A 17,699-nucleotide genomic window follows, 5' to 3' on the forward strand; every position below is an offset into this window, starting at 1 on the left:
AGGAGAGCCTGCTACTTGCTGGCTGTGCACCCTTGGGCAAAACACCTAACATCTCTGAGCCTCAGTTTTCGCATCTGTAAAAGGGGTGCAATGTGCCTTTCTTGCGGACCATCCTCAGGTTTAAGTGAGATCAGGTATGTGCGGCACTCAGCCCTGAGCCCAGTGCCCAGTAGGACCACCGCTTTTTCTTGCAGAGCATGGGAACCACTCATCTCAGACCACCTGCCCTCTGACAGGGTGCTGATTCACAAAAGATGCTGTTGTCATACTCATGTGACCTCTTCCCACTCTCTCGTTCTCTCTGCGCTCCAGGCTGTGACCGCTGAGCCAAGGGGACAGCGCTCAGCTCCCTCAGCTCCCAAGCCACCTCTCCTCCCCCGCTCTGCCCTCTGCCAGTTCAGGAGGCCAGAGGCTCACCATCAGAGGGTACCGACCCCGGCCGGCCTGGGAGTGCTGCACGACTGAGCCCGGCGGCTTCCCTGCACCCAGACTCGCGCCTTCGCCCAGGCAAGGGCAGGGACCCCCCGCCAGGACTTCACGGGACCGGCTAGGGGGACACGGAGTTGATCAGTGAGCCCCGGGGGACGGTGTAGACAAGAGAATGACGGGCTGGATACAGAGCCGCTGGGCCATGGAGACGAGGGCAGGGGGCCCATGCGGGCAGGCTCGCAGGGCCGGTCTGTGTGTGCGTGTGTGTCTATGTGCACGATGCCATCTGCTCTCAGCTCCTCTTGACAACAGGAGTCAGGCTGCCCGGGTCCAGAGTAGGGCACCCCACCCCCAGCTGTTTCCGTATCTTCATGGGGGTTCGGCTGCGCTCTCTGCAAAGATGGTGAGGGGGCTGCAAAGCTGAGCACCTGCTTAGTGGAGGCTACAGGGCTGAGATCTGGGTGGGGGACTCAGCTGTTCCTTTGCAAACGTCTGTTCTCAGAGGCTCCACACAAGCCCGTCAGGGTTTGGGTACTTTTGCATCTCGTTCCGAAGTGCATGTCTTCTGCCCTCTGGGTCTCTCTTGGGTATGCTGCCCACTTTCTGCCGCCTTCTCCTGTTCTGTAACAGCCTCATCCCTTTTTTCCTCGCTGCCCCCCACCACCACCGTTTGGAAAGCACAGTGGCTCCCTGGCCAGGATGACTTCAGGGGGCCTCCTTCCAGCTCACCTTTATCCATGACACCCTCTGAAGTCTGAGCCTTGGGAAACGGGGCTCTGGGAGGGATAAGTTCTAGGACATTCTTTTTCCCTCCCTCTGCTCTGGCACTCACACCAGCTAAGTTTGTCCACCACGATGACAGATACGGGTTGCTAGGTTGTGTGTGTGTGTGTGTGACAGGTTGTATGGCACGTGCATGGCATCCTATTTGCCAGTGATCCCTCCCCCACCCCCACCGCTTTGCCCTTAAGAAGTCCTTGGGGAAAAAAAAAAGAAGTCCTTGGGGAGGCGAGGAGGGTGGCTATTCTTCAGGGCTTTGGGTCCTGGGCTCCAGCCAGTGCCGAGCCCCAGAGTGGCTTCCCCATCCGATGTCTCTGCACACTCGGTTCCCCCACCTCCCATCTCTTGCCCCCTCCCCACCTGGACCAGCTGCTTTTTCTGACCACACTGGGGTACAGTGTTCTACGTGGAGGTCGCTGGGAGCAAGTTAGGTGCAGAGCGATAAGGAGAGCCTCTATCTTATGTTCCTTACCTTACAAGGGAATGTCTTTCGTTCCCCAAACCCTGCACTGCACTCACCTGACCTGGCATCAGGGGGAACTCTGTTCCCCAGTAGGATACTAGCAAGACAGCTGGGCATTAGGCAGGAGGCCCGGGGTCAGCCCACAGTCCTGCCGAACTTCCTGGGCACTGCCCAGGCTTGGTTTATTCTGATCGCCACCTCATCCAGACATCTCCCTCCCAGAGAGGGGACCTCAGACGTCAAAAACCCAACCTAGGCTCAGACTCAACATCCAACCGGAGGAACAGGGATCTTTCCCACTCTGGGTGGCCCCCAGACAGGTTCATGCTGTGGGGGCCAAGCCTGCTTCCAAACTGGGGAAAATGATGAGACCAGTCATGCTTCCCAAGACCCAGGCCGAAGGGGAGCCCTGTGCCTCCCCAAAGGCCTTCCTTATCACCTTCCCAGCCGCCTGGGACCAGAGACTCCAGGCCCTCACATGGGCCGTTCCTGAATGTTCCTTTTCTGGGGGCATCTGTCACTGTGGCCCTCAGGCCATCTTTTATGTGTCCTAGAGCCATTTATACGTGTTTGCACAAACCCCAGCTGCTCTGATGTTGCTGCAGGCAGCTCTCGTCAGTGGCTGCCTCCCTGTCCCGGGAGGTCCCCCAGCAGATGTGCCCCAGACCTCCGCTTGAGCCTCCTGAGAGTCTTGCATCTCTTTAGCCCAATCAGACTTCTTGGGTCCCTGGACCCCAGTCTTTATCAGGGACCTCTGTGCAGGGGAAGGAAATGGGGAAGGGGAGGAGCAGTCAGGGTCAGCTGCCTAAAGCCAAAATGCTCATCAGAACCTCTGGTCGCTGTTGTTTCCTGAATTAAACTAACACGCCACCCAGAGCCTTTGGCAGGGCCCAGCGGCATCTCCACAGGCTAATTCTTCCATTTGTTCACGAGCACCAGGTTGGGATTAAAGACAGGGGCTGAGAGACCAGGGAGAAGCCCCTGCGCCTTTGCAGCTCCTCTGCCTGCAGAACTGGGTCCCACGTCACCTACTCTCACCTCCTCCCTCTTTTCCCAGGTCTTCACTTGGCTCCCTCCTTCCTCCGTCTCCACTGTAACCAGTCCAGCCCCTCCCTGTTACCTTCCTCTGGCTTCACCGCCCTGAATTGTTTAGAAGCCAGCTTTCACATAAAGAACCAAACCGCTGCTTCCCCTGCTGACCTCCATCCTCATTCACTGAAGCACAGGGAGGAGGTCACATTCATTCATCTTCTGCAAGGAAGGAAAAGGGGTGTGTGCATTTACATCATAGTTGCCAGACCCACCATTGGCTCACTCTGCAGAATCCACGCAACACAGATCGTGTGCACACATCTCACCATAGCTGCACACAGCTGCCCAGCACCCAACTGCCAGTTACTTCTGTCTCTGCCTCCCTTTCAGCAAACGCTCACTCACACGGGCTTCCCAAAGGGACCAGTCTGTGGGGTAAAGATTCACTAGTGAGTCGTGACTCTGCCTTTTTTGCAGGGTGTGTGGATTTGCACACTGAATTCCACCCAGCTCTTCCTGGCCACAGGTCTTTCATAAAATGGGGTGGGGGGGAATCCCCTTGGAGGGAAACTTCCTTGACCTTATGTGGGGCCATCTCCACATGTCACCATTCCCAGAGTAGACTAAAGATCAGAGTCTGCATGTAATTGTTTTGTCCTGGTTTTCCTTTTGCTGGTCAAAGAGAAAGCTCTCATCTTGCCATGGAGCCCCCCGACTCTCTATTTCTATCTTGGATTCTTTGCCAATAGAAGCTCTGGATTTCTATCTGGAGACTAGATTCCTGTATCTGGGAAACCCTGGTCTGTCCCCTTTCCACATCCTGCCCCACCCACCATCTCCTGCAGTTTTTGTGATTGGCTAAGGAACAGGAAAAGGCAATAGGCAATGGCACCCCACTCCAGTACTCTTGCCTGGAAAATCCCATGGGTGGAGGAGCCTGGTAGGCTGCAGTCCATGGCGTCACTAAGAGTCGGACACGACTGAGCGACTTCACTTTCACTTTTCAATTTCCTGCATTGGAGAAGGAAATGGCAACCCACTCCAGTGATCTTGCCTGGAGAATCCCAGGGACGGGGGAGCCTGGTGGGCTGCCTGCCATCTATGGGGTCGCACAGAGTCGGACACGACTGAAGTGACTTAGCAGTAAGGAACAGGAAAGAAGTGATATGCACTTAGGCCCAGTCACTATGTTTAAAACTCTAGACTTACTGTAGGCAGAATAGGCTGTATCCAGCCCATCAGATGGTTTGTACAGTGTTTAACTGGAGGGGGAAAAAAAAAAACTGAAGGTTTCATAGTATGTGAAAACCCTACGAAATTCAAATGTCGGTGAGAATAAACAAAGGTGGTTGGTGCATAGCCACACCCACTCATTTACATACAGGCCACAGTTTCATTTGTGCCACGACTACTTGTAACGGAGACAGGGTGGCCCTTCAAGCTGAAAATATTTGCCATCTTGCCCTTCACTGAAGACTTTTCCTAACCTTTGATCTAGGCAACTGTCAGAAAGAAGGAAAAACCAGCTTGCACATAGCTCCCAGCTGGGGGAACCAGGAGCTGGGATGGGAGTCACAAGGGCCAAGAACATATCCTAGCAGGGGAAGGACTTCCCAACGGCTCGCTCTGGGAGGTAGAAAGCTCCCCATCCTGGGAGAGGTGTGCGGACATGGAGACCACTTTGTAGGCAGGATCTGGAGGGGAATTCAGGCCCTACCTCAGGAGGGCTCCTGCTTTCGTCCAGTCTGCTCTGGCTGCCATTGCAAAATACCATAGCCTGGGAAGCTTCAACAACAGAAACATATTGGCTCACAGTTCTGGAGGCTGGAAGTTCAAGATCAAGGTGTCAGGGTTGGTTTCTTCTGAGGCCTCTCTGCTTGGCTTGGAGACAGTCAGCCTCCCACTCTGTCTTTACGTGGCCTTTTCTCTGGGTGCAAACGTGCCTGGCATCTGTCTCTTCTAAGGACACCAGTCACATCACACTACCGTCCTGCCCTTACAACCCAGTTTGACCTTAATTACCTCTTTAAGGACCCTCTCTCCAAACAGCCACAGTGGAGGTTAGAGCTTCAACGTATGAGTTGGGGGAGGGCAGTGTGTGCATGATTCAGTCCCTCACAAGGACCCTTGGGATTTCAAGGACTCTGACTTGGGGGCCTTTGGAGGCAAGACTGCCATCCTTGGCTGGCTTTTCCATGCTTGTTCTCAACCTTGAGTTCCTAAATTTGCCCACTCTGTCCTCATCCTTCACCGGCCTTTTTACCCAGCCATCCCCTTAGGGCCAGTCTTGTTTCAAATATGCCACCGATGCACTCAAGCCCCTTGCCCCCTCTGCACCAGCTGGCTAGGGCTGCTGGAGCAAAGTGCAAAGAGCAGGAATTGATGTTCTCAGTTCTGAAGGCTAGAGGTCTAGAATCAAGGGCTGGCAGGACCACAGTTCCCCTGGAACTCATAAAGGAGTTCTTAAGGAGTCCTTCCCGGCCACCTCTTTACTCCCCATGGTTTTCTGGCAGTTTTGGCATTCCTTGGCTTGTGGCTTCATCTCTCCAACCTCTGCCCCTGTCATCACACAGCCTTCTCCTTGTGCGTGTCTGTCATCTCCCAGCATCTTCACCTAAGGACATGCCAGTCATGTTGGATTAGGATCCATCCTACTCAAGTTCAACTTTATCTTAACCAATGACATCCGCAGAGACCCTCTTTCCAAATAAGGTCACATACTGAGGTAGTCAGGGTTAGGACTTGAATGTATCGTTTTTGGGGAGAGGGGCTCATTTCAAAATCCCTGACGTCCTCCAAGGAGCTTTTGGCTGTGCCTTCAGTGGTCACTTTGGTTCTTCCGTAGCAGACCCCCCAGAGATAGATTCCCCAGACCTCTGGGCCACCAGGGTCAGCCCACTGCTGCCACTTTTATCAAACCTGCCCCATGCCCCCCACATCCCATCACTGGGGTCCAGTGGTCCCATATTTCAGTGCAGTGGATGAGGGTGAGCAGCCCACGTGTAGCAGGACAGTCATTTGACCATTGAATGCTCTTCAGCCCAGTCCGAAAGGGTGATGGTGACATCATGATGGCTTCTGTTGACATTCTGTCTTAGCAACAAAGGAACAGACCTCAGTGAGCCGTGCATTTGCTGTGTCCTCTTTCAGCTTTACCTGTGAAGTGAGGAAGGTTTTGAGCAAGCTCAGGCGGACACTCTCCCTGGCCCCCCAGCTTCACCTTACCAGCCCCCATTTCCAGCCCAGCCCTCACCTGCACACACCTGTAAGAATAGTCCTGACCTCCAAGGGGGATGAGGTGCAGCCTGGAGCCCTGGAATGTAGAAACCTTGTGTCTGGCAGGTTCTTCCTGGGCAGCCCCATTCCTCTCCAGCCACTGCTCCTGATTATCATCCCAAGTCACTGACTCCCCTCTCAAGGGCATGCCATCCATGCCCTTCCTACCAGATGGGGCACAAAGTTGGTGGGAGACCTTTAAGCTTCCCCAACGTTCTCAACTTACCTACACACTGCCACCAAGCATAACTCCTGGCACATCATAGGCACTCAGTAAATGCTTGTTGAATGCGGGGGCTGGGAGCTGAAGGGAGTCAGTGCAAGGCCCTGAGACAGGGGACCACATGTCCTTCCCTGCAGCCAGGAGGGTCCACTGGCAGGGCTGGGTAGTAATGGGATTCCCCACACCCTGGCCCTGTACTGTGGATTCCACCTCACCCCGAATGAATATGCCAGATTCAGTGGTGGTGACTCACAAAGAGACTTGCTGGGACCAGTGTCACAGGTACCTAAGTCCTGGGATGCAGAGTAATGATGCATCTCTAACAGCCGCTTTTCACCGAGCACTCGCTGCGTGCCAGGCTCACTGAATCCCCCTGACAGGATGGCCCTCGGAGGTGGTACCATCACCCGCATTTCACAGGCAGAGAAGTGGTGGGACTCAGACATAAACCAGCCTGGGACGTGGTGGAGCCAACATCATAAATGTGGTTCTCTGGGCTCGTTCCTTCCCAGGAGCCCACCACCACCTTGAGCAGTAGATGCTGGCTGGCTGTCGGGGTGTTACAGGCCCCACCGCTGGTGTTACTTGTAGCTTATAACCGGGAGAAGGAGAGGATTCAGGGGAGGGTGGGGACCCTCCTGGGAGTTTGCATGGAAGCTCCCACTTACACCCCCAGACTGACAGGCTGCCAGGAGCTGCACATTTCCAGGAAATGTGCATCTGGGCTGGCAAAGCCACTCCCAAGCTTCTTCAACACCTCTGTGCTGAGCAGCCTGCACCTTCAGCCCAGCCCCCTTGCTGGACCACTCTGAACACTGAACTGTGGTCCTCTGTCTCGGGAGGCTCAGCAGTGAGTCCCCCTCCCTCCCACTGGGTCACGCTGAACACTAGCATCCTCTAGCCCCTTTTCCTAACACCAAGGATACAAAGGATTTGTTGCCCTGGGGTTGAGATGGCCGCTGTCCCTCTGTCGAGGGCCACGCTGGAGGAAATGGGCTTTGTCCGGAGCTTGCCTCAGCCAGGTTGACCCAGTTAACCAGGTGTGGCGCATAGGCCTTTAATTCCACGGCAGATTAGATGAATGTCGCATCGTCGGAAGGGTTCGAGACAAACACGCATTGGAAATGCTTAGGAAGGACAAGATTGAGCCGAGTTGTTGATTGCAGGGCTTTATCAGAGCTTTAAAGACACTACCGTGTAGCTAAATCTCTAAAAGACTGACAACAGGCTGCTTTTTCCAAGCTTCCCCACCTGGTTTCTGAATCCCCAGTAAAATCAACTTCTGTGAATTCGACTTGATGTCCTGCACGGTGTTCTGAGAGCCAGTGCCAGCCCACAGAAGAGAACAGCTGACCCCCAGCATTCAGCCATCACCTGCTAGGAGCTAGGAGACGGAGATCAGCCCCACCTCCCCTGGAGGCTGGCTCTGTGAAGCCGATGAACCTGGAAGCTGAACAAGATGCACTGGGCAGAGGGATGCAGCTGGAGAGTGGCCAGTGGCTATTCTGAGCCCCAGAAAACTTGAATTTGTCCCTGCCACCTCACATTCCCTCCCCAGGCCTGCTGAAGGAAGAGCCTGGTTCCATAAATGAGGACAATGATTCCACACTCAAGGACCCCACAAAGGAAAACCCTGGCTGGTCGTGTCTTCCAATGGAGGGGTCAGATGTGCTGTGTGTCAGTGACTCCCCCACACACTATGGCTCAGAGACCAATGCAGAAATAGAGGAACACAGCATGCCCTCATAGGGGCCAGCTAGGTCTGGACCTGAAATTTTATCTCAGCCTGGTCATTGCAGCGAAGGTCTAGAATGATCTATATTTAGAAGATCCAGAAGGACGACCTGATCCAGGGGGTACAAATATGTGACATTTCTGCCACCACTGCACCTCCCATACTAGTGGCAGATATTTCTAAAATCACAGCATGCCTTCCTACTTCATGTGGACACAAGTAGCCAGGCTTATCTCATGCCTCCCCTCCTTATACAGGAGAAAGAACTCGGACCCAGAGCATGGAAGGTGAACTCTCCCAAGCCAGGGCCCTTCTTAGAGGCAGATTTAGAACTAAGGCCCCAGAAATTTCCAGAAACTGTCTTGGCTGTTGCTGGTGGGCTCAATGGGCCCTGCAGAGCTTTATTTGCAGTCAGGTAAGTTAAAATGCAGAAAGAAAGATTCTATCCTAAGACCTTGAGTATGATCCTATTTGATAATGTGTTTGCTTGGAGAGAAATCATTTAACCTCCTGGGAACGGCTTCCCCTCAAGACCTCATACTCACTGGGCTGGAAGACCCCATTGTTCAGTCACTCAGTCACGTCCGACTCTTTGCAACCCCATGGATTGCAGCATGCCGGGCTAACCTGTCCTTCACCATCCCCCAGAGCTTTCTGAAACTCATGTCCATCGAGTCGGTGATGCCATCCAACCATCTCATCCTCTGTTGTCCCCTTCTCCCCCTGCCCTCAATCTTTCCCAGCATCAGGGTCTTTTCCAATGAGTCAGCTCTTCGCAGCAGGTGGCCAAAGTATTGGAGCTTCAACTTCAGCATCCGTCCTTCCGGTGAATATTCAGGGTTGATTTCCTTTAGGATGGACTGGTTTAATCTCCTGGACCTTAGGAAAATACGGTGTGTATGTGAGTGGGTGGGTTTCTTCACTTGAGGCAGTTTATAAAAGTTTCTGTGGTTCAATCTGGACATCCCTGAGATATGGAATGCTGCCTGTAGAGAGGCAGAAGGAAATCTAATTGCAGTTGTTTTTTGGTTGTTTCACTGTGTGGAAGGCTCAAAATCAAGTTTTCACCCAGATAAAATTCCCTGGAATCCCAGTGGACCAACAGCTCTATCCTTGAGCTTTTGAAATGCCTTTAGTAACCAGCTTGGTGGCCGAGAGGACTTTCTGTATGCCGCTTTTCTGCGTTCCCTTTCTCCCCTTATCCTCTACCACCACTGCCTCCTGCCAGATAGCATCTCCCCCGGACCATGAGCCAAGGAGAAAGTTACACAATAGTAGAGATGAAAAATAGCTGCCATGTATTTAGCTTAAATTAGCTCAGAAGAACAGTTCCCTCCCTCCATTGAGCGGGCAGTCATTGTTTATGTCAACGGGCTATTTGCATCCTGCCTTCTTAGATTTGAACGTCTAATGATTAAAAACAAATCTTAGTTTTTCTTTTCCACCACTTAAGAAAAAAAAAAAAAATAGACCAACTTGGCTAGTTCTTGTAGTTTAAAAATACCCTGACCTCCAGCGCTTAGAGTGAGAATTTTGGAGAGACTGGTGCCAGGATAGCAGAAAACAACAACAGACAGTAAGAGACAGAGAAGCCTATTGTGAAGGAGGGAGCGCCGGGCTGGCCAAGGTGGTAGACCGACTTTTTGCATCCCCACACGGATGACAAGGGCCGGATCAGATCTGAACTCCACAGGGTTTTTCCTTCATATGCCCTGTATGCGACAGGTTATTCACTGAGCGTCTACTACGCTGGTGGACCCTGGGCATTCAGTGATGAGGGAAATAAAGTCTCCCCTTTCTGAAATTTAGAGCCTTTAGTGGAGGAGGTAGTCAAGAAGGCAGCCATTGACAAATATATAAATTACCACTCACATAGCACCATCCCTCCCCCTCCCCACCACCACCACAAGAGGATCAGTAACACAAGATGAGACTATAGTTGAGGGAGCAATTGGCAAAGATCTTTGCTGGCAGGTAACATTTCAGATGAGATTTCAAGGAAGAGAAGGGAAGGGGCGCTCGTTCTAGGTCAGAGTCCCTCAGCCGCGACACTGTTGATGTTTGGGACCAGGAAATTCGTGTTGTGAGTGGGGCATCCTGTGTGCTGGAGGGTGTTGAGTAGCACCCCTGGCCTCCATCCACTAGCTGCTGGTGGCACCCCCACTTTCTTGCCACCCCTGAGTTGAGACAAGCAAAGATGTCTCCAGACATTGCAAATGTCCCTGGTGGGGAGGAGGATAGAATCCCCCTCCCTCGCCCATTTGAAAGCACCATTCTAGGCAGAGGAAACACAAAACACAAAGACCCCGAGAAGAAGACAAGTGTGGCATGGGCCAAGGCATGGCGGGAGACCAGGGAGGGGATGAGCAGGGTAGACAGTGCATGAAGCAGGCTGGGGGCTGGGGAGTGGGAGCATCCCAGGCTGGGGAGCATCTCAAAGGTCTTCGGAGGGCAGCGGGGAGGCACTGGGCGCTTTTAAGGGCTCCACTGTCACCATCTGACTTTCACCGCTTTAAGCGAAGGCAGATGTCGTTTGCACACTGTCTTCTGGCCACCTCACTAGGACCCACATTCAGCCTCCTGCCATTCTGCAGCCTTTCATGAGAGAAAAGGGAAATCAGATGGAGGGGAAATGGGAAAACCCAAGGAGGGGGCTCTTTGAGAACCTAAGGCATGGAAATAGGTTTTAAGGGCAACCTTCAATGGTTGGAAGGCTGCCTAGGCAAGAAGGAAGTACCTAAGGCACGGAAATGGGTTTTAAAGGCCATCTTCAATGGTTGGAAGGCTGCCTGGGTGAAGAGGAAATTGACTTACCCGTCACCATCTACATGAACATGACAAGGTCTGCAATCCCAGCTCACAGGCTAGGAAGTGACCCACGGGTCATGCACCCGACTCCCGGCTCTCCCTGCCACATCCTCCCCTGTTCCTTCCATGGTGGCCGGCCCCATCCTCTTACTGATGCAGATCCTCTTATTGAATGGAAATCTCAGCACTTGCATCAGCAACCCCAGTGCTGCTCTCAGGGGCTACTCAGGGAAGTCCCCTCTGTCCTCCCCAGGAAGGAGAGTCCCCTGACATCCGAGGGCCTCTCCCACCCTCCTTCTAATCCCCAGTTAACTATGGGGAAGAGAGTTATAAGGGCTGTCTCTGGTGGGGACGGAGTCATAAAACAGGATGGTGTGAACAAGAGGTGGCTGTTCAGTGCCGTGCCATGTGACTGATTTGGGGATGGAGGTGGGTGGTGGGGTATGGATGAGCTCTGTGGGTTCCACTGCTCCACCCCTGCAATCAGATCCTAGGGGGTTCCCACGGTCCCAGGATGGGGGGGTGCGAGGAAGTCAGGCATCGCAAAGGACTAGGGCTGGGAAAGTTGTTTTGGGAGTCAGGGACACTCAGCCCAGCACCTTCCAAGAAGGATTCTGAGTCAAGACTGGAGTTCCATTCCCCAGGGTGTCAACTTTTCCCCACCCTAGCCCTGCCTGGCTCAGGGCAGTGGCAGTTTAAATGCATCCTTGTCAGTGAATGCCATGCATTGGTCCCCAAGACTGTAGCCACTTCCCTCTGTTTATTTTCTGTGTTGCTACTACTACTAATAATAAAATGGGTACCTATGAACCCGTGTAAGTTCAAGTAACTGCTCTGCAGCTACACTGTAGATACCAGACTACCCTAATGTACCTGTCTTGCTACACCAAGTCCCTTCCAGTGCCCACCCACTCGTGCTCCCAAGCAGCCTCCCATGGAGTCCTGCTCAGCCCCCCTATAAATGCCCAGCCAGCTGGGCAGTGCTGGGCCAGGCTGGGTAATTAATGGAGTGGGCACAGCCAGTGTGGGTGCCCTTGGCCAGGTCTGAGCACAACTGTGAGATGCCTAAAGATTTTCCCCAGCTTCTTCCTCCTCTCTCTCATGTCTTTCCTCTGCCCCGGTGCCCCCTACCTCAAGAAAGGTGGTAGATTTTCATTTCCCTTTCTTGGCCCATTCATTCTGACCTTGCTGTCCAGAATAAATCCTCAGAAAGCCCCAAGCCTTGGGGCTGGATGCCCGAACAGTGTCAGGCGTGATGTCACCCAGGCCTCTCTGGCACCCCCTTCCCAAGCTTTCATCCAGTTGGTAGCCTTTACCCACTGTGGGCTCCCCAAATCCACATAGACTCCCACATTCCACAGGCGTTGCTCCATGTCGTGGTCCCTGAGTACCACTATAGCTCCTACTTTCTGGCCCTTTGATGGGTTTAAGATGCTTCCTATTGAGCAGTTGAAGGACTCAAAGAAAATCTTCCCAGTATTTCAAAAGCCCGTGTCCCCAGCCACACTGCCTATACCCCCAGCAGAGCTCAGCATCAGGCAACATGTGTCCCTTCATTCCCCAAGACTTCATCTCATACACTCATCCAGTAAATATTCAGTCAGTGCTTCCTGTGTTCCTGGAAAAAGTGAGGAGGTGGCCACTCCCTGCAGGGACCTAAGTCCAGAGGAGAAGACAGAGAAGTTGTGACGGGGTTCTGAAGCTCCAGAGGATCACCCTGCCCCAGCAAGGGCCCTCAAGAGAAGCTTCTCGGAGGAGGGGACTCCTGAACCTTATCTTGAGATTTGAGTCACATGGGAGTGAGTGGTAGGGAACAGTGTGCCAGGTGGAGGGAACAGCCCATGTGCAGGCCCAGAGGCAAGATCTCGATTTACCGAAAAGCCTGCCCCCTAGGAACTAGCTCTGCCCTTCCCCTGCTTTCCCCCAACCCTGGTGCCAGACCCTGGGAAGTTTCATGCCTGAACAGAAGGCACCCTGGCTCAGATGTGGAGTCCTCAACTTCTCCCCCATCATACCTGGTCCAGGATCTTGGCCTTGAGCTGAGGAAATAGGCGTCCCAAGTGAATTTGCGCTCGCCGCATCAGACCAGCACTTAGGCTGCCTTGGACTCCCTTTGCCTCACCGCCTCTGGCTCTGTGCTTCCTGTCTCCATGCAGTGTCTCTTAGTGCCCCTTCATTGGGTAGGACTCAGGGGCGTCACTTCTGTAGATGGATTGGCCGTCAGCCCTTCTCTTTAAGGCATTTTCCTCTCTGTCTTTGCTTCTGCCTCCTCTTGCAACCTGTGTCTCTGATCGCTGAGGTCCGCACATCTGTCTTGCCACACCAGGAAGCCTCCCTCAGCTGTGTCACCAGGGCCTCTTTGCTGGAGAGTTTATGTCACCCTGTTCATAGGCCACTGGAGTGTTGAAATGAAGCACAGGCGTGAACATGGAAATACCCTGCTTTAAGGGTCTCCCAACTAGATGTGACAGGTGTGATGGGCGAAATATTGGTTTGTTACAGAGTGGCTGAAGAAGACCTAGGGGTCCTAGTGGGCCACAGGCCATGTCTGCAGCGCAGCTGAAAGTGTGGGAGAAAATGCATCTACCCTGTTGATGGAATGGTGTGTGTCATTATCCCTATAAATATGTGTCAGAGCTTAAAGGATAGGGAACATGGTATTTTTGCCAACCATAGGACTCCCAGGGGTGTGTGTGTGTGTGTGTGTGTGTGTGTATGTGTGTTGCTGTAAATTAACAGGGCTTGCTCACCTGTTTCATTGTGACAACATGTATTTCATAAGCCACGCTGGATCATGAATAATGACCTCGCCATCAATTCTCAGCACCAGCACTCCCCCGCCAAACATTCCTTGGATTTTCTTAGCTTCATGCAGCCTATGAGAGCTTCGTATATCCCTAACCCTCAAGGATACTGGAGGGAGCAGCTGAAGTCATGAATGTCAGGAGCATCACACAATACCTGGCACAGCTGTAGGTGCTCAGTAAATGTGGTTTCTCTTCTCCATGACCCAACTGAAGCTTCCCCAGGAATTCCACCTCTAAGGGGATCTTCCTGAAAAAATGGAAGGACTGGAATAGAGAGATGGTAGGTGTTTACTATTTTCTTAGACGTTGGTTCCCTGATAGACATGGGGTGGGATGCCCAAATCTCACAAGGACACCCCCCTCCACTGCTGTGGGGGTCAGCATCCATAGGGCAGAGGCTCACCCTCAGGGAGCTGGAGAGCCTCTGGCAAGACTAGCCGCCCCCAGGGCGCCAAGACAGAAGCCAGAGGTAGGCACTGGGGCCAGATGAGTCTGGTCACACCCGGTGAGTGCCCTTGCCCGTGGCTGGGCCAGGCTGAGGCATCCCACTTGGGCAGTCAAGTCCCACCCTAAGCTTTTCGTTTCTGCCTCCCTGAGCTTTGATCTTCCACTGGGGGCCACTCCACACACTTACTGCATGATTCATTTGGTTGATTACTTTCAAAGTTATTGACCTTAGGAAAATTCTCAGTTGTAAACAAACAAAAAAAAGGCTTTCTCTATGTAAATTATGCTGTTACTTTTTTCTATACACAAAGTATATATACCTATAAATATTATACATATATATATTATATATATATATATAAAGACTAATTCTTGTACAGACTGACATGGACCGATGGCCCATACTTTCTTCATGTCGTGCTGACTGTCACAGAATGAGTTCATGTAAGAAGTTGGTTTCATGTTTTCCTTTTGGGGCCACTTCTTTCCTTTCCTTGTTCTGTCTCTTTGTCTGTCTTCGTCTGTCTGTCTGTCCATCTCTCTCATTGCCAATGTCTCATTGCTGGGAAAGAACTGTCGATTCAGATGCCATCCAAGAAAGGAAGGCCAGCTGGATGGAGGGTCCACTGTGTATATTTGTACAGAATCATTTATAAAGTTTTCTACACTTCTCAAAAAAGTATTTCTAACTTGGGCTGTTGGACAGGTTGTGAGCCTCTGGGCCGGCAAGCCTATTGTTTCTTGTGTTTAGTGCAATGTTTAGTGAGAATCCAATGTCTGAATTATTTATGCCAATAAAGAATTTGAAAAATTACTGCATCGCACTGCTGCCAAAACAGGTGTGAATTCTGTTGTTGTCTGTGGTATAAAGGGGATCCTGTGATGTGATATCAGCCAATGTCTCAGTCAACCATTGACACAACAAAGCTGTGTAACGAATTTCCCCACAAACTCTGTGGCCAACAACAGCTAGCATTTATTCTCATGCTCCTAGGTCTGGAGGCCCATATTGACTTAAATAAGGGTCCTTTCAAGATCAAGCCTGCTCCACCCATCTCCCTAATTCAGGACCCAGGCTGAAGGAGAAGCTCCCTGGGGCATGCTCTTCCTATGGCATGTCCCTAGAACAGAAATGCTTAGCCAAACTGCATATAAAGACATTCAAGGCATCTTCTCAAACCACATTCACTAACATTCCAGTGGCCAAAGTAAGTCCCGTGATCCAGCCATTCATTTGCAAGGGGCCGTAAACTCTACCCAGAGTAGGAGGGGGAGGAAAGTGAATGTTTGCTCAACAACAATGCAAACTGTCACAGCCTGGCCAGGAATCCTTCCATCTGGCCAGCCGTGGATGAGTTTTCTCCCTGGGGATGCATATGGTGAGAATGTATAAGAGCATACCCAGGTATGCACACACTGTGCACACACACACCCCCCAGCGTGATTCTACACATTGAGCACCTGCTCTGTCCCTGGCCCAGAAAGTGTTAAGCACGGTCATTAATTCCCACAATCACCCAATTCCTTTTGACAGAGGAAACTGGTGCAGAGGGATGAAGTAACCCACCCAAGCCAAGGTGTGAACCCAAAGCCCACGTTCTCTTGGGCACACACACAGCATGACGGGCTCCTTGGTCACATGGATTACTAAAGCCCACTTTACAGAGTGCTTTTATGAAACCAGATCACTTCTCATCAGGAAAACTAGCCAGTGAGGCAGGGGCTATTCAACTCATCCAAAGCAGGAGGAACTGAGAGCTGGGGAAACAAGCCAAAGGGTAACTGACTCAGATTCCCAGCCCCCTTCCTGGAGACCATGCTGCAGAGAGATGAACTGGCCTCCTTGGCCCCAGTAAGTTCTTCCCAGCACGCAGTCCAGGAGCACGGGCAGCCTGATGGACCTGGACTCAAAGTCTAGCTCTACCACATGCAAGCTGTGTGGCCTTGGGTAAGTCGCTTAGCTTCTCTGAGCCTCCATTTTCATGTAATAGGCATAATTGTGGTAAAATAGGCATAATTGTGGCTTACGTGGAAGAACATAACTACTTGGAGCAGTGCCAGCCTCTAGTAAATGCTCTATGGATGTTAGTCGCTAGTGTTAGAGTTTGTTACTAATATGGCTGTGGAGTGGGGCCAGCCTTAGTGGGTAAAGAACAATCTCTGCTCCAAGTTTCTGCACCCCAGAGTGCCCCATCTCTGATGGGAGGTGACCCAGGCACCAGCCCACCCTCAGTGTCTCTCTCAGAGAATATCACCTGGTATCTAATGCTCTAAATTCACTGACCTGCCTTCATAAGCATGATTTTTTTTTTCCCTCTCAAAACAATCAAATGGGGTGGGAGGTATGAGTTGCCTCATCTTACAGATGGGGAAACTGAGGTTCCAGGAAGTGAAAGTTTCCCACAGCACCTGAATTTCAGTCCCAGGTTATGTTACTTAGACCAGCCTTGTGACCTGGCTGGGCCGTGATGTCAACTGTCACAGCCTTGGTTTCTTGTGACTATAAAATTGGGATAACAATTGCTCTCACTTCAGAGGGCTGTGATCAGGATTAAAAACAGGTAAAATACTTAACACGCTGCATGACATAAACAACCAATAAACATTATATATTTCCAGCCTGGATCTGACATTTAGCCCTGGGATAGTGTTGACGTGGGAAGAAAGTGTGAGACAGAGCAGAAACTTCCATCCCCTCCTCTTCTATTTCTAGCAGAAGAGTTGGGGAGAGGTTTCCCTGGGGCCTGGAACTAATTGATTGTCCCGGTTCTGACTTGTGGTCCTCTGTGGCCGCAGGGCCACCATCAATCAAGCACAGCCGGTGTTAAGCTGAGTACGGGAGGCCTTGCAAGTCAACGGAACTGAACGGCTCATTAACCACCATGCACAGGCTGCAAGGAAAGTGCCTGGGAGCGAGAAACAAGAGAGGCGGTCACCCAGCCGCCCCAGTGGCAGGGACGAGGCCTCTCAAACCTTTCTGGCCCCTGGGGTCCTCCTCACCTTTGCCCAAACTGAGACCTTCCGGAGCCTACCCTCATCTCCTGTCTCCCATCGGCCTCTTCCTAGGCACAATGCCACTAACAAGCCAAACAAGGGTATATGCATTCTTATGTACTGATAACAGTGGCTTCAGCCAGTGCCGAGTTTTCCTGAAATATGTCAATAGCAGGCTAGTGAGTGTGATCAAAAAGCAAAGGGGCACTGGGTAAAACAAGATGAGGTGCTGTTCCATTGCTACAGGACTTGTCAGGGCTTTTATATGTTCATGTACCTCATAAACTCTCCCAGAGTGGACTAGAGTATATACGTTTCCCAACTCTTTTGACCTCAGAACTCTTTGTTCACTGTATCTTAGAAGATACATATTCTAAGGGAGAAACCTTGCTCTCAGTCATGGGAAAAATTCAAAGTATATTCTTGGGCCTTTTACAGACCATATAGTATGAGAGTCCATGTTTCCTGCATTGTTAGATGAAAAGGAAAAATGGGGTAACTGATGCATTGTCTCAACTTCTTATTTTGTTTTGTCAAAAAACAGAAAAATCCAAATAAGGTCTCTCCATCACTTTACTATCAGACTTCCCAGGTGGCTCAGTAGTAAAAAAAAAAAAAAAAAAAAATCTGCCTGCCAATGCTGGAGACACAGAAGATGCAGGAGACTTAGGTTCAATCTGGGTTGGGAAGATCCCCTGAAGGAGG

At 51.6% G+C, this 17,699-nt stretch overlaps 1 protein-coding gene across 2 annotated transcripts in view; it reads left to right on the forward strand.

Annotated features, from left to right (window-relative positions):
• Positions 1 to 14,824, forward strand: part of KSR2 (kinase suppressor of ras 2) — a 485,548-nt gene extending 470,724 nt beyond the window's left edge. For both annotated transcript variants that reach the window (XM_061384873.1, XM_061384871.1), the window contains one exon: positions 313 to 14,824. In XM_061384873.1, the coding sequence (XP_061240857.1) occupies positions 313 to 319 (7 nt within the window). In that variant the 3' untranslated portion in view covers positions 320 to 14,824. The remainder of the gene's footprint in view (positions 1 to 312) is intronic.
• The last annotated feature ends 2,875 nt before the right edge of the window (positions 14,825 to 17,699 follow it).

The sequence above is a fragment of the Bos javanicus genome, chromosome 17 (genome assembly GCF_032452875.1).
Source record: "Bos javanicus breed banteng chromosome 17, ARS-OSU_banteng_1.0, whole genome shotgun sequence".
Lineage (NCBI taxonomy): Eukaryota > Metazoa > Chordata > Mammalia > Artiodactyla > Bovidae > Bos > Bos javanicus.